We start from the raw sequence: 17322 nt of genomic DNA, 5'->3' as shown, positions 1-17322 counted from the left end.
AGAGTAAGGATTAGCCTTAGGTCTGGAGTTGTACAGCTTTTCTTCTTCTATGGCGTGCTGCACAGCCTCGTCTAGAGACTTGGGGTTCCTACATCTGACGACTGTAGAAATTGAAGGGTTGTGGAGGCCTAATATGAAGGTCTTGAGGGCTAATTCCTCATTTGAAGCTATCCTGCCTACGATTTCTTTATCATCTTTGCAGGTGTAATGAGACTCAGCTTGCATCCTTGTTAAAATGAACTCTATTCGAAGAGAGTACTTTGTGACGTCTTCATTACTAAACTGTCGGCAACTTGTCATGTCTAACAGTAAATGCGTGGAGTCCTTTTTCTCTCCAAACGCTGATTTAAGGAATGGCTTTAGCTCATTCCATGATTCAAATGTTTTTAAGCTACAGGTAACCTGTGCCTTGCCTTCCAATTGGGACAAAATATATTTACACAGCACGTTTTGCTGGTCGGGGGAAGCAAGTGACATAACATTGTCACAGTTAGTGAGGAATGCGGGGAGTGATTCCCGATCCCCATTGTATGGTTTAATAAATTTAGTAAGGACTGATAAAGTTATCTTTTCAGCCATTTTATCTTCTGATTTGGACTCTACTTTGGGAGGCATTTAAATTGAATATTATGCGATGTTAGACTTGTAGACAACTTTAGAAATACGACACAAAAATAGCAATAAAATCAGTGTAAAATTCAGTGTAAAAATTCGATAAAATCAGAGAAAACTCAGTGTAAAAATGTGTATAAAGACTGTGTAGAAATATAGTAAAATTAGAACTTTCACTTTAGCACAAATTGACTTTGATCACAAACTCACAGAAACACGATGAAACACGTTGCCATTCTCACGCCAGTTGGCGCGACAGAAGTGTAGACACGGTGCTGAGACTGCAGAATCGCTGGGAACCGCTGCGCGACTCACGTTGCAGCGCGGTGAATTCACGTGGGAATTGAAGAAGTTGCAGTGGAGATGATGAGTTTGATGATGGAGGTGAGCAGAACTGGCTGGCGAGCTCGTGACTAGAGAAGCCGCCGAGGCTCAACCACGACCCGGAGAAGTGGTGGATGCAGGCCTTGTCTAAGGGCAAGGTCTTACTGTCGATCCCGTAGAGGTGACGCGATGACTGCCGGCTCAAGGCTAGAGAGGCCTGAGTATGACGGCGAGGCGCGGTGCTGGCGAGGAGTGCTGACTGCGGGCTCAAGGCTACAGGCCTGAGGCTGACCGTCGAGTCTTCGGAGAGTAGCTGGTGCGGGCCTTGTCTAAAGGCAAGGTCTTACCGTCGGCCAGGACAACTTTTGCAGGGGGTGTCGGCTCGGATTCGGATACCAGCGTCTAGACTCAAAGTCTTTTGACCTCTCTGGTATCCCACTTCTGACACCAATTTGTTAGGAGACCGAGCCCAGTTGCCTTTTAAAAAAAAAACTACGATTAACTCCTAAACACTATTTATTCCTTTAAACTGCACAACACAACAATCACCCTAAAACCGACTTCCGAGTTACGGAGCGGGAGGAGTTCCGCTTCTCGCGAGGACCAGATTCTAACTGTTTATTCCAAGTACAATGAATGAAAGTAAAGTATGACATCACATGTGTCTTACCATGTGCATGCCTGCATGGAAATATACCAAAGCTGCATCAGCAGTAATTACTAAGAGATAAGGGTTGTAACAGTTCGCAACGGACGCATGTCCCGAAAAAAATTATTCTCCATAGTAAAAAGTCACGTGACCAACTTAGTTTCTATGGAAAAGGAATTGTTTTTTACGAATTTTGAAATTCAGATTTCTTCTTAGAATTCTTCAGATGCAGTTTCGGGCTTAGATATAACATGCTGCACCTGCTGGTTTCGGCTTAGTATACCCTTTTTGCAACACCCTGTACAAGAAAAGCGACTAAGTTATAGTGCCCCCGGTCGTAAAGGAAGAGCCCGCTCCTGTTACAGCCGCGTCAAGCTTTATATGCATATTTCATGGTTTTCGTTGTCGAAGGAGGGAAGGAATGAGAAAATTACATTCACGAGGCGGCGTCACACTAGAGCAGCAAACTTGCTTTCAATTTGTTGACAAATTGTTTTGTGTAATACCTCTATGAGGAAAGGTAATATTTTGCTGTAGCAAGGCATGAATTTTTAACATATTATAATGGATTTGCAATGTACGATGATTCTTTTTTAAAATCCCCAATTACTGAGTAAAGTTAAGCGCCCACCTATCGGTATTGTACGTATCACATCAAACGGATTTTCATAAATGTATATAATAAGAAACAGCGTCAGCAATACCGATGAAGTGGACGCACTTGTGTGTATTTCTATACAAAGAATACTGAAACCGGTACGTTCATTGCGTACGATGTCGAAAGGTAGACGCTTACCTTAAATCTACTAGAGAATTAACTTGTTTTGCTCAAGGATAATTCAGCCAATCAGAGCACTGTAAGCCATACTTCAGCTATGTTTAACTTGTCGTTCTCAGTTGAAAAACCCGCAATAACCTCAAGTCTTGCTTCGTTAGATTAAATATATGAAGAACGATAAGAAACAACATCAAAAAGCTTAAAAGGCAGACACTCAAAAAGTAACAGAGATATTTTTTATTCAAATACAAATGAGGTTCTTAAATATTTATGTTCAATGCTAAAAGAAAATTCTGCTTGTTAGTACAAAACACAAGAGTGGTTTTATGATAAAACGCTGAATGGTGCTTGTCTAAGTATATCATTCCTCGTATAAATTCTTGCTTGCATTTGCGGACGACCGAATGGCGTAGTGGTTAGTGACCCTGACTACTGAGCCGATGGTCCCGGGTTCGATTCCCGGCTGGGGCAGATATTTGTTTAAACACAGATATTTGTTCTCGGGTCTTCGATGTGCCCGTAAAATGGCAATAGGCCCGCCCCCTATTACATTGGGACTAACATAACACTCTGGCGAAAAGTGGGTGCAGCAATGCACCTCTGCCTACCCCGCAAGGGAGTACAAGGCGTGAGTGTGTGCATTTGCGAACAAATATTTGAAAGAAAATACAGAGATGAAAACCACTAAACTTCATATTTTTTTAATTTATTGCATATTATTATGCTCGCGACTTCAATACAAACACATACGCTCGCACAAGGTATTTTATTACACTCATAGTGTTTTGGATTTCCTCAATCTACAGGGTGTTTCTATGGAAAATGTTTTTTTTTCACGAATTTTGAAATTCTGATTTCAGTTTCGGGCTTAGATATACCATGCTGCACGTGTAGGTTTCGGCTTAGTATACCCTTTTTGCAACACCCTTTATATCTAGTACATAAACCGCATTTCCTCGTGAGTACAACAAACAAAAAACGCGACAGTAGCTGCTAGTGAATGGTAATCTTCACTACGGCACTTGATTGCGGTATTGTACTCAGTACTCAAAGGCTTATCCGTAGATTGCGGCTTTATCTACGAGAGCAATCTGCGCCACTACCCGTGTTCATACTTAGGGACGCCATATATGGTCGCTAGTGTTGTTCATTTCATTTATCGATAAATGGCGAGACACTACTTATTGATTGATGCTTTGTTGCACTAAGGAACTTCAAGCTACTCAGCGTAAGGGTTTTAAGTTAAATAATAAGGTAACAGATTGGCTGGTTAATTATCGGTTTTTTTTTACAAATACAAATTTAGCAAAGGCGTTGATCGTCAACCGTCTTTAGTTTATAATTACAATTAATAATGGTCGCTAGTTAATGATAAGAACCATGTTTTGTTATTGTTTATTGACTTTCGAAAAGCTTTCGATACACTGGAGCATCCAACCCTTCTAAAATCAATGTATGAATGTGGAATTAGTGGAAACTTACTAAAGTGGTTTTCAAACTATTTAAGTAATAGAAAATTAGTAGTAAAAGTAGATAATACACTCAGTGAACCCAAATATGCAATGTACGGTGTGGCTCAAGGGTCTGTAACAGGTCCAATTTGCTATATTTTACATGTAAATAGCATGCCTAACGTTGTAAATAAATGTAAGAGCTATATGTTTGCCGATGATACCTGCCTAATGTACTCTGGAAAAGAATTAGACACGGTACAGCAGTGCATACAAGAGGACTTCGATAGCCTGAGCAAGTGGGCACATGACAATGGCATTCTATTGAATATAAAAAAAACCAAAATAATGCACATACGCTCAAGCTATCTAAAGTCACAAAATGCGCAACCTGTTATTATAAAAGGTCACTCATTTAACTGTCTGCACGGTGACGTCACGTGTAGCTGCACAGTAGTCGAGCAAGTAATGAGCTATAAGTACATTGGCATGACAATAGATGAACGATTTAACTGGACGCTACACATTGACGACATCTGTACAAAAATGAGACAAGTACTGGGCAAGTTTCGCATACTACAATACTGTACACCTCGAAGTATACTATATTCTTTATACTACGCTCTAGTTGAATCTATTGTAGGCTATGGTGCGGGTGCCTACGGGTCAACATTTGTTACTCATACTAATAAGATTAAATGACTTCAAAAACAGTTCCTAAAGACATTAACAGATGATAAGACCCGGAAAGAATGTAAAAACAACTACGAATTGCTATTTAAAGTTTGTAAAATTGTACCAATTGAAAAAAAATATTTGTTATGTCATGTGCTTGAGGAGTATTGGCGTGATGACTATAAAAAACCACGCAAGTATAACTATCCAACTAGACAAGCTGAAATAGATAGCCTACTGGTGCCGAAAGTTAATAACTTCTATGGAAAACGGACCAAAGAGTACATTGTGCCTAAAATCTTTAACGAACTCCCCAGAGATCTAACACTAAAAGCTGATGTATCCAAAAAAGTTGTAAAAGAAAAATTAAAATCTTTTTTTGTTAATAACACCATAAATATATGTAAACATTGAAAAGTACTTACCTAGTGGCCTGTTACCTACATTAGAAATAAGTAATTTAGTGTAAGTTAAATATACCTACTTAAGATTATGCATATTGTTATATACCTAGCGAGTCCTCTCCCGCTAAACTATATTGTAGTTTGGGAGATTTACTATCTAAATTGATTGTGTATTTTTTGGGAAATAATAAAATAAATTATTAAAAAAAAAAAAAAAAAAAAGTAGCTATTTACCATAGTAAATTTTACTATAGGTGTCGTTAATTTTACTATCGATACCTAGTTGAGCACCACTAAAATAAAATTATTAATACGCGACTACACGTTTTGATGCTCAGAGCCATACTATAATATAGTCTGTTAGTGTTGCCCAACAATCGCTAGTTTGTTTTTCGATAATAGCCTATATTGATGATAGTGAATATAAATCTGTGGCAATACCCGTGTTGATAAATTGCACTTACCGAGTAGTGTAGCTCAACTATCGATATCGATTATTATTATCGATTCATTATCACCTTCAGCACTATACGTGATATAGATGCGATTCATAAATTAATATAAGTAACAGTAATTATGTCTATTAGTGTGGTCGGTCTATCGATGTTATGAATATCGACCCTTATAAGACAACATTTATACAGGGTGTTGCAAAAAGGGTATACTAAGCCGAAACCTACATGTGCAGCATGTTATATCTAAGCCCGAAACTGAAATCAGAATTTGAAAATTCGCGAAAAAAAAAATCATTTTCCATAGAAACTTTTTTGGTCACGTGACTTTTACTATGGAAAAAAATATATTTTTTTCGCGAATTTCCAAATTCTGATTTCAGTTTCGGGCTTAGATATAACATGCTGCACATGTAGGTTTCGGCTTAGTATACCAATTTTGCAACACCCTGTAGTTTGACATTGCTAAAATAAAATTTTGTTCCTCATCAATATTTACCTATCTAGAGATTTTGTATATTTTCTCGTGGCTAAAGCAACATTTATTATTATTTTCGATGCACATTTTACAGACTTTACCTCCAGCCGTGTTATATCTGGCACCAGCATAAATATTACGTTTCGTTTTCATTAATCTGCAAAGTACCTTTATACGGTTGACTTATTTTGTGCTTCACAGCTAGCACATCAGGTATCTTCCTATATTTACTATAAGTATATATTATGCAAATAGCTTACCTAACTACGGACTCAACAGTTGAAAACTGATATGAACTATTTTGCTTGAAATATACTACTGTATAGTTTATTATATTTTTTGTAACAGCTGTTGACACTAACGAGGTATCAATAAATAATTATGAATTATTAACAAAAAAGCGTCCGTAAAATACATAATCTTGACATTATGTTTCACATAATTTTGCACACATATTTAAAACTGTAGTTCTTGGCTAGACGTAGACACTTAGTACATCCACCCCAAAGACGGTACTAACAACCTCGTAATACCTTATCTTGTCTTAAGTACATAATTCAAGACTTAAGAACCAGTCAAAATTTAAGCAGCAAAGTTAGATACTCTGGGAGAAGTTTTATAATAGTATCGTAGTAAAAACCGCTAACAAAACCTTTGTTGGTATCGCGTTGTTATGAACTAAGTTAATGTTTTAAGAGCTAACGCTAGAAGGAACATTTCATATAAAACTTTAGTGGTTAGTAATTATTTCGGATGTATGAGTTCTACGAGTAAGAATATGAGATATCGCTGCTTCTATCAATTAAATAAGTACCTACTTCCAGAATAAAATAAATTGCCCTGAAATTCAAAAATACCTATTTGTATGTTCACAGTTACTGGCTCAAAAGAAAAAGATGAATAAAGTCATGCCATCGCTTATTCTAATAGCTGTGCTCTGACCGAACAATGGGACAAAAGTTCCTACCACGAAAGTGAGCGAAAAAGAGCAATCGGAAATAAATTCAAAATTTAATTTTGAACGTAGAAAGAAGAAAACAATTGCTCATAAAGCTCAACGAATGACGAATCTATAATGTTACAGTAAACGTGAATGCCCCGTGAAGGAGCACCTCCAGGATGTAATTTTGGAAAAATAGGTGTTCGTCAAAACAAAATATGTCCTCATAACTCCATTCACCTCATTGCTATAAAAACATCAGGCACGGCTGTAGGTAGGCCCAACCTCCCGGCGTGCATCTGACACCGCCCCCTGCCCGCGTGTGAGTACTGAGTATGTCTCTCGCACATTCCCGATATTGACAGAGAAAGATGGATCATCTTTCCGAGATGGGTTATTACCTACTAGGAACAACAGCAACGCAGTAATAAATTATGTGGATTACGTAGAGCAATAGCAACGCCGTAAAAAAGTTTCCATACTCATCTGTTTTAAAAAAAATAGACGAGACAATACACACTATACAGGATGTTGCAACAATGGTATACTAAGCCGAAACCTACGTGTGTATCGTGTTCGGCTTAGTACGTATACTTACTTTTTGCAACACTCTGTATATAAAAACATCAGCCACGGCTGCAACTGACAGCGCCCCTATCCACAGGTGGTGGCGACGTACGTGGCGGCCAACTCATCGCTGCAGTTCGTGGCGGGGCGCCCCATCCACTGGGCGGGGGGGCGCTCCTCGCCGCCCCCGGACACGCCGGAGTGTGGCTTCGATGGCTCCCTGTGTCCGGATAACTGTGAGTGTTGGCTTTTTTACTTGTACTGGCGAGCAATGAAAAAGTTCCAGTGAATTACTTCAAAACGGAAAAGACTAGCTTAAATATTGAAGAATATTTGACAGCGCATAAGAAAAAAAAGATTTAATTTAATATGCGTTAAAAATTGTAGTCATTTGGTGTCTATTTTGTAAGTGGAACTTTTTCATTGCTCGTGATTGTAGTATTACGTGGAGAACACAGACATCTTAATAGATACCTATCTGTGGTGAACAAATATCTGTGTTTAAACAAATATCTGCCCCAGCCGGGAATCGAACCCGGGACCCGGGTCTTGGATGTGCCCGTAAAATGGCAATAGGCCCGCCCCTATTACATTGGGACTAACATAACACTCTGGCGAAAAGTGGGTGCAGCAATGCACCTCTGCCTACCCCACAAGGGAGTACATTAGTACAAGGCGTGAGTGCGTGCTTTTTATCTGTGGTGGAAAACTTTGTTGGATCAAACGATCGACTCTAACTTTTCACTGTTTTAAGTTTATTTGCAATAATTAACGTTCAATTTTCAAGTTGCAAATGATACCAATAAGTCCTATTAGTCAATACGAATCATTCGAGCCTAAACACGAGGTAGTTGCTGTCTACCGTTGAGGAGTTCCCCTCGACTGCCTTCAGTTTCTTCCATCATCGACAAATATTTAACTTGGAAATCGTATACGGAACTGACGGAAAATATTGGCAACATTTTCTTATTTACAAAAACATTACCTATGCGGTCTGTAAGAGACAACTGACTCGTGGAACCTTTGTTAGATATGAAATTAAAAAAAAATCGTAATAGAAATACGGAAGTACCATTGTTTTTCCTTCTTTCAGTTCAGAGTTTCAGGAAGTAATTGGGAAAAATACTCGCAGATATCAATAGTAACATTGAAGTCACGACCGTATTACCATTTCGTAAAGTACAATTTTTCATACGCCGGACGAAATTTGGGCTCTTAGTAGGTACATACTGAAACTTTTTTTAAAAATTGTTGATTTTGCATGTTTTTTTACACTCTATGAACTGAACCTATCGCACAGAGTAAAAGTACACTTGATTACATTATTTATGTTAAAGGCCCTGGCAGACTAAACTATGTAGGTTGGGCATTCATCCCAAAATTTACAAAGAAAAAACATTAGGGCAAAACAAACCACGCGGGCTAAGGATGTGGAGCAAATGTAGCGTTAAATTTGTCCTTCTGGCCTTTATGGGAAAGAGGATAAGAACGTAATAAATTTACAAAAATATCGTCCGGGCTTCTTTCCGTTTCAAAAATATTATTACCATAGTTATTGTAAGTAAGTAAGTACTTAGTATATATAAGTACTTAGTAAGTATTTTTAAATCACAAATGTTTTTGGATTGGCTACAAACACATAATTTAATAAGTAGTGTACTGAATTATATACTGAAGTACTTTTTTATTTTGTAAGCGGACCGTTAATTTTGATTCTTTATTTTCACCGTACGCTAAAGGGAGTGAGATGAAACACATAAGCACTAACTGTAACTGTTTGCGGCGGAGCCACCTTAGGGAACTCACTATATGAAAGGGGGACCTATTTAAAACGTGGAAAAAGTTTGCGTCAGGCACTAACGGCACTATAGTGTCTTTGAGGGAAGCCTTTTTGGACCACTGACTTTTTACACTGACAAAATCCAAATTCTATGTTTGAGACAGTGTAAGCAGCGTTTACATTATTTGTATCATGGCTCGTACTAGAACACTGTAGTTAGGAATTTGTTTGATTTAACAGATTTAACAAGATAATTGCGATAAAAAAAAACCATCACCACTAGAAAAAACCAGAGCTTTCTATCTCACCTCTCAATCTCATCGAATATAATAATATTCGTCCTTACTCATTTACCCACTAGCACGAAACCATTAAAGTAGGTGAGAGTGCAATTAAAGTCCTTAATTAAAAATAATTAATTGGTACGAGTCAGAATCTACGGTAGTTCTTATACATATACATACTCGTTATATGCCACTCCACATAAGAGTTCATAACTACCTTGTTATTGTTAAGAATAAGAGGTAAACTTACATTCTATAAAACGTATACAAATTCAGCTTTTAAAGGCAACATTCTTAGTATTGTTAAACAAAGAATGAATACAAACAGCGAAATGAAAAAAACCTTACAAAAAATCCATTTACGAATCAAATCCGAAAGCCCCAAATAATCATATTATTTGTGCCGTGACATTTACCCCAATATTTGTGCTGTGATCCCGATACAATTGGCTCACATGAGCTGGCTAATGGAGCATTTCTTTGGAAAGAATGGGTACCGGGAAGGGTTACTCTATATTGACGAAAAACTAAGTTTCGGAGGGCTGCTGCACGAGCCAGGGGTCTATCTCGTTGTATTAAACATGCCGATTGCACGACAACCCCCGTTCGTTAGTTTTTCGTCAATATAGAGTAGGGTTTCGTTTTTCCCGACCTTTTTCTGTTCCCGGGAAACGGGAATTTTTTTCAAGATTTCCCGGGAATTCCCGGGAAACGGGAATTTATTTTAAATGCTAGTTTTTGCTGTTTTCGGGTATTAAAACACTTAAATTAAATCAAATATACTTTTATAACTCTTACTTTTATTACTCGTATAGGTAGAAAAAAGCAACAGTCAGATAAATTAACAACCAAAATTATAATGATTTGTTTTACATGCAAAATCATTTGTTTTTCTTAATTGTAAATTAAACCAAAGGTATTATGATTAACAGTTTGAAAATAATATTATTCAAAATTATATTACACACAGCGATTTATCGCTCAACCTACTTCTTATTTTAGTTTTTTCTCTGCGTTAGTAATTTTATAAAAATAAACGCGGACACAAAATCGGGACATAAAAAAAATATAATTATAAACAAACAAAAACCCGACTGCACGCTAAAAAGGTGAAAACAAGTCCCAATGTTAATGGAAAGTATCGTCGGCGGGGACCACCAGAGGTTTCACCATTTAGCTGAATGTTACTTAGAAAACGGCCTTGTGTGGCGGTCAAGTTGGTCCCCGGAGTCCCCGCCTGCGATACTTTCCATTAACATTGGGACTTGTTTTCACCTTTTTAGTGTGCACGCGGGTTTTCGTTTGTTTATAATTATATTTTTTTATTTGTAACTTTTTAGTTGTTTTTATTTTTATGAAATTTTACGTCAGGGTTCATGAACATTTTTTATTTCAATAATTTTGGTGTTGTTATTTAAATACCTACAATGTGCATATTCTTGTAATGTGCAAATCAAGCCCATTAATTTGATACCCCACACGGCTAGTTGCAAAAATATTATTTTTTCGATCATCACGTTATGTCCTCTAGAGGGCGCTATGTACATTTTAATGTAACGTCATCGCGCCATCAATACGCTTCTAACGATACCTCATACATCAAAATCTATCAAGCCGTTTAGGCTACAGGAGGGAACAAATAAACAGACAAACATACATACATACATACAATCGAAAAACTTTACCCTCCTCCTTCGGCAGTCGGGTAAAAAATATGACAGGCGTCACACTACCGTTAGCTTTTACATACTCTTTGGTCACATATGTAAAAGCCGATAATTTTTTTGGTTTTAGGTAGGAGAAACAGATAAATAAAGATGAAAATATAGCATAGAATAGATGAAAAATAATACCCGGGAATTCCCGGGAATGATTTTTTTTTTCCGGTTTCGGGAATGACATATTTCCCGGGAATTCCCGGGAACGGGAATTCCCGGGAACACGGGAACGAAACCCTAATATAGAGTAACACTCTGGGACAAAGAAAACATACGAGCAATTTTTATCCTTAAGGTGGTTACCGACCGACATTGAATTTTCGCTCGATGTGAATATTCGCATGAATAATTTGTCGGGCCGTATATTGTATTGCCCGTATTCCTTGGATCGTTGTACTAAAATTTAGTGAATAAATAAATAAATAAATGTATTTATTCAGTACAAGAAACACAGTTAAAAACTTAAAGTTACAAGAAAAACAATGAAAATATGTTGTACAAGATAATAGTCAGCTTCTGAAACCTGCACTAGGGAGGCCTGTGCGGCAGGTATCAGTGCCCTTACAGTTAGAGTGTTACAGTATAAAGTAAGATCTTTACAATTCAAGATAAATGTTTATTTAAGTATTGGTAATATTTTGTTTCATGTGTGTTCTAACTTTGCGAATATTCGACTTGGAACGTGCTCCTATAGAGCAAACTTAATGTCTGTCGCCTTAATCTTAAAGTCCGTGCTAAGAATAAAAGTGCTTAGTGCACTGGGAAGTCATATGTTACGGGATATTACATGGAATTAACGCTATTCTGGAGGTAATTCTTGGATGTTGGATAAATTGGACATTGTTCTTTAGGAAAGAAAAAAAAAGCACTTAGGTTTAAAGCAAAAAATAAAATGTTTATTGTTTGGAATCTTGGAAACACCTGCAACAATTGTCATGAAATATTTTGTTCAGAAAGTTTTGGTGACCATGAATCGATAAGAATATACGTATACATTGTATAACAATAACAATTGTATAACAATAATAAGGGATAGTCAGACGTTACTCGCGAACAAGTCATCAGTTTTTAACTCTTAAACAAACACCATGTATAAAACAGGAAAACTGAATAAGCTACAAAGCGAATCCCGTCTGCAAAAGCTAGTGTAAAATAAATGATGTCCGTACCTACTCGCCTTTCATCAATGTAGCTGGTCATTTAATTAAACTGAAAAAGGATCAACCAACTAAAGCTTTTTCACTTAAAAATACATTTTGTTAACATTTTCAGGTCAAACTGTCACGTCCTTGCTGCTTTCTGCGCTTATAGAAAAGAGTTTTTTTTTATTGCGTAAAATGTAAAATAAAATGTGTTTTCCGGAAATTCATTTTCTAAAAAAGTTAATCGGTTTTGGTCATTTATGTTTTAGATTTTGTCTTTCAATCGGGTTTAAATTGAAATTGCTTTATACATTTTAGAAGATTTGATCACATTCTTTTTTTTTTAATTATCTACGACAAACTTATCGAATTTATTGAGAATATATTTTTTTAAAGGTACTTACCTAGTTCCTAAATGTTTCCAAAAGACGTCGGTTGAACAATGACTTTTGTCATCCATTTCAACCAAATTCCAAACCATTATTGAAACAACCTCTGTACCTCTCCTTAAAAATATTAAGTAGGTATATGTAGTTGTAAAAAAGTTATGCACTAGGATAAGGGATAAGGAAACAAAGGACACCCTTGTCATAAACTAAGTATCGTAAAAAAGAGTCTACATGCTTATTTCAACCCTTCTCAGGTTTGCAGATGCGTAATAATATTCTGCTCTCTAAGGGCCACAAATAATTCCAAATATAATGTTATATGTTAATCCAATGTAACCCTTTTTTAGATCAACTTTTTACTTAGAATTTTCCTGTTAGTTTTCTAGTATGATTTCCGGGTTTAAAAGTAGCCAATATATACGACTTACCAAGATCCGCTCCAGGGCTCTAGGTATCCAATATCAAAATTATCCAAATGGGACCAGCCATTCCGCACTCGTATCGCAATGTACACAATGCAATGAAAAAGTTCCATTTACAAAATACCGACACCAAATGACCCCAATTTAGCTATCTATATTCTATTGACTTCATCTATTTTTGTGCTATTGCCACTGGAACTTACTCATTACTCGTGAGTGTATTGTAACTAATTACTCAAAAATCGTTGTAATAAGTACGTAAAAGTATAAGTACGTAAAAGGTACGTAATTACTAACAATACAACAACAAAAGAGGTTAATCCGCGAAGTGTTTCAAAATGAACAAAACAAGAATGTTGTTCCTTTTATTCCGTAAGTAACGGAATTCAAAATAATGAAAAAAGTTTCCTGTTTTCCACGAGTGTTTCCTGCTTTTATTTTTACCTGCGAGAGTACTCACAGTTTTGAGGTAATTAAAGATAAAACAAAAACTGTAAGCATTTACAACATCTATCAGAATAAAGACGATTTTACAGAGCTTTTGCATTTGTAACGTTTAAGAAACTGACATGATTATCACTGACGAGCAATGAAAAAATTCCACCTGCCATTGACCGTTTCATGGGTCACTGGAATTTTTTCATTCAGTCAGTGTATTTTACCAAAAGATACCTCAATGAAAATATTTTTTTTTTGGGAATCAAGTAATAATGTTTAACACTGTAATTGTTTAGTAAACGAATAAATAAATATCAGTGAACTTTTCGTATTCTCGGACCAACTAATTCAGTTTAAATATGATAAAAAAGTGATAAAAAACATAGCAGTTTAAAATTAACGCACCCCTTTCTGTCACATTTAATAATCGACAAACGACGAGGTAAAATTTTTAATTTTATCTGTCACGTTCACGATGTGAATGTTACTGACATTATTGGACCAACTCTGACACAAAAACAGCTGATGTAGTAACGGGGTGTTGCAAAAAGGGTTTATTAGGACGAAAAGGAGTGACTCAGAAGATAATTTCGAACAGCGAATCTCCTAAAGTCGTAGAATTTAATTGTTCAGAAAGACTCTCTACATATTTTTCAGGGCCCCGAGTCACCATCTAACTATGCCAATTTTGTAATTTACTAAATGATAAAAAGCTCAAGTTGATCGTATATAAAATTCCACTCATATTAGTTTGGGTCGAAGTCGAAACTGTAAAAACTGCTTGTCAGGCAGCAAATTCAGAAAACGAAAGGCCAAAATTTCCATTGTTAGTTCGGGTGAAGTAATCCCCGTTAGGAAATGAGTTGTAATCCTTATTGGCTGGTTGTTCGTATACGTATTTGTTTGGGCATAACTAGTTGGTTGTTCGACCGAGCTTGTTATACTTCACGACGGCCCTTGTGTGAAATTAGCAGAGTTAGACCAAAAGGGTAAGAGGAAATACCCTTTGTAATCCAAGAGGATAATAAATAAAGTGAAACAAAATTTTGTTTTGTTTCTAATAAGTAGGTACACCTATTTGCTTGGGTTGATGGCGAAGGCTCGAAGTCGAAGACGTGATGATAAGTAATAAAGATGTTCTTGGTTGTTGATATTATATTAAATAGAAGTAAGTATTAGTATTTTACAACGATGTTTAGAAATAAGAAGTAAGTATTAGAATTAGTAAGTATTAAAATGTATTGTGGTCGTGATAGTTTCTTTGAGTTGTTATTTTGTATGTGATTGACATAAGTATTTCTTCTTCAGCTGAAGCGCCGGGCATAGAGCCCGACGCTCGTAATAATGTCTGTCTTCAACTTAGTCCCCCCCTTGGAACGGTCTGTTCCAAGAGTGGAAGAGGGCACAACCGGTTGTACGCTCTTCTGAGCGTCCCGGCCCTCGTGATCACATCTGCCACTCTATTGACCCCGTCCGTGCCGGGGTATACTGCCGTGACTCTGCCTAGCAGCCATCGATTTGGGGGTAATCGATCGTCCTTCACTAGCACAAGTTCCCCTGTTTGTGGCTGCTCTCCAATTGTGCGCCATTTGTTCCTCTGCTGGAGCTCGGATATGTATTCCTTGTAGAAACGGTTCCAAAAATGTGCCTTGAGTTGTTCGATCCTCTTAAATCTTGTTAGTGATGAAATTGGCTTGTCTTCCACCGGGGCAGCCGGTAGCATCGTGCATGTCCGTCCGATTAAGAAGTGGGAAGGAGTGAGAGGGATGAGATCAGAGGGATCCGAAGATAAGGGGGTGATAGGCCTTGAGTTTAGGATTCCTTCTATTTGGACCATCACAGTATACATTTCCTCGAAGTCTAAGTGTGCTAGGCCAAGCACTCGTTTCAAATGATGTTTTATGGACTTTACCGAACCCTCCGCCATGCCGTTGAAATGAGGACTGTATGCTGGACTGAAGTGAAACTTTATCTCAGTTTCTGCTGAATAGGATATTACATCCTTTCTACATTATTTCAAAAAGGCTCTTAATTCGTGATTAGCTCCTACAAAGTTCGTGCCGTTGTCGGAATATATGTTGGAAGGCTTACCTCGCCGGGCCACAAACCTGTTTAATGCTGAAATGAAACATTTAGCAGACAAATCTGTGACAAGTTCCAGATGCACTGCCTTGACTGTGAGACATACAAATACACAGATGTAAGCCTTAATGAGCTTACACCCTCTACCTTTCCTGTTTGCTATCATTATCGGTCCAGCGTAGTCTACCGCCGTGTGGCAGAATGGATGATCTGCCTCGAGTCTTGCTTTAGGAAGATTCCCCATAATGGGCTGAAATGTTTTTTCTGAGAACCTACAGCAAGTAATACACTCATGAACTGTTTTTCTTGCAAGATTTCGGCCGTTGATGATCCAATATTTATGACGCAAGGTTGACAATAACAGCTGAGGTCCTGCATGTAATAAAAGTCGATGATAATTTTTAAAGATTAATTTAGTGATGGGATGAGACGCGTCTAGCAGAATTGGATGTTTAGTGTCGTAATCATAATTCGCATTGCACAACCTGCCTCCTACTCGAATTAGGCCAGAATCATCGAGAAATGGATTCAGATGCAACAGTTTATTCTTAGATGGCAGAGACCCTTTATTTTTTAAAACACGAAATTCCTTGAGGAAGCATGTTTTTTGTGACATTGCGCACAGTGTTTTTGTTGCCAAATCAAGCTCAGACAATTGCAAAGCTCCGATTGATTTGTTCCCTGGAAGTCGGCAATTATGGATGAATCCTTTAAGGTAGCCAATTATGCGTTGCAATTTAGGAAAGTCCGAATACTTATTTGTAATTATTTGTCTGTACATTTTTTCTACGTCGGCAGTGACCACATATTTGTGCTGTCGGAATCGGATTAAAAAACTCAATAAGTCATCTTGTACAGGAGGACCTATGAGTTGGATGTCATTGAATGACTTACCAGGGCTTGTTATTGCAGAGGCATCGAATACTGTTCTTAGTTTAGTTGTTATACTGTCTTCTCGCAAGACACCATGATGCGGCAAAAAATAGGATTCATTGTCATCTTGGGGTGTTTTGTTTTCCGACATATGACCTAGCTCTATGTATTCTATGTATTCCATAAAATTTATGTATTTTGTTTTAAATGCTTCATTTTTGCTGAACTTACGTTCTAATGAATTGAATCTAATCAGTGCTTGTTGCTTTGAATCGCCGAGACATTGAGGGTTCTCCTTAAGGGGTATTGTCACAACCATCCTACCATCTGGGTTACGGACTGTAGTTTTCAAGAAGAGCTTCTCACAATCAGCTTCATCCCTCGATTGGGATTGTTGAGCGGGTAAGGACTCCAATTCAAAATATTTGTTGATTTTTTCTTCTAGTTCCATTTTGTTTATCAAGTTGCAGTGGACTGTATCATGTTGACCTAGTGTGTTGTATGATGTCGGTATAGAGCCCACAACTAACCACCCTAATTTTGTTTCTACAGGGGTTGGTTTCACCTTGCCTAGGCTGACACGATTGTTACAGAGTATGTCCCAGAAGATGTCAGCTCCCAACAGCATTTGCACCTCCGATGGGATGGCAAAGGTAGGATCAGCAAGGTAGATGTGTGGGGGTATGTTTAGATTACCGCAGTTTATTTTATTCATGGGTATTACTTGCGTTATTTGTGGCACAACAAAACAATTAACGTCTGTCGTGTAACCACTGGCAGAGAGTGATGCTATTGATACATCACACCTTTTTGATATTTTAGAAGTTTGATTATTTAATCCTTGGACTGAAACAGATGTATGAT

The 17322-nt window shown here is 37.4% G+C and overlaps 1 protein-coding gene across 6 annotated transcripts in view; it reads left to right on the top strand.

The window, feature by feature from the left end:
* Positions 1-17322, top strand: part of LOC105389255 (atrial natriuretic peptide receptor 1) — a 195650-nt gene that overhangs the window by 143457 nt on the left and 34871 nt on the right. For all 6 annotated transcript variants that reach the window (XM_048622101.1, XM_048622102.1, XM_048622103.1 and 3 more), the window contains one exon: positions 7428-7566. In XM_048622101.1, the coding sequence (XP_048478058.1) occupies positions 7428-7566 (139 nt within the window). The remainder of the gene's footprint in view (positions 1-7427; positions 7567-17322) is intronic.

Source organism: Plutella xylostella, chromosome 7 (genome assembly GCF_932276165.1).
Source record: "Plutella xylostella chromosome 7, ilPluXylo3.1, whole genome shotgun sequence".
Lineage (NCBI taxonomy): Eukaryota > Metazoa > Arthropoda > Insecta > Lepidoptera > Plutellidae > Plutella > Plutella xylostella.
This window is presented reverse-complemented; position numbering and strand designations above follow the sequence as displayed.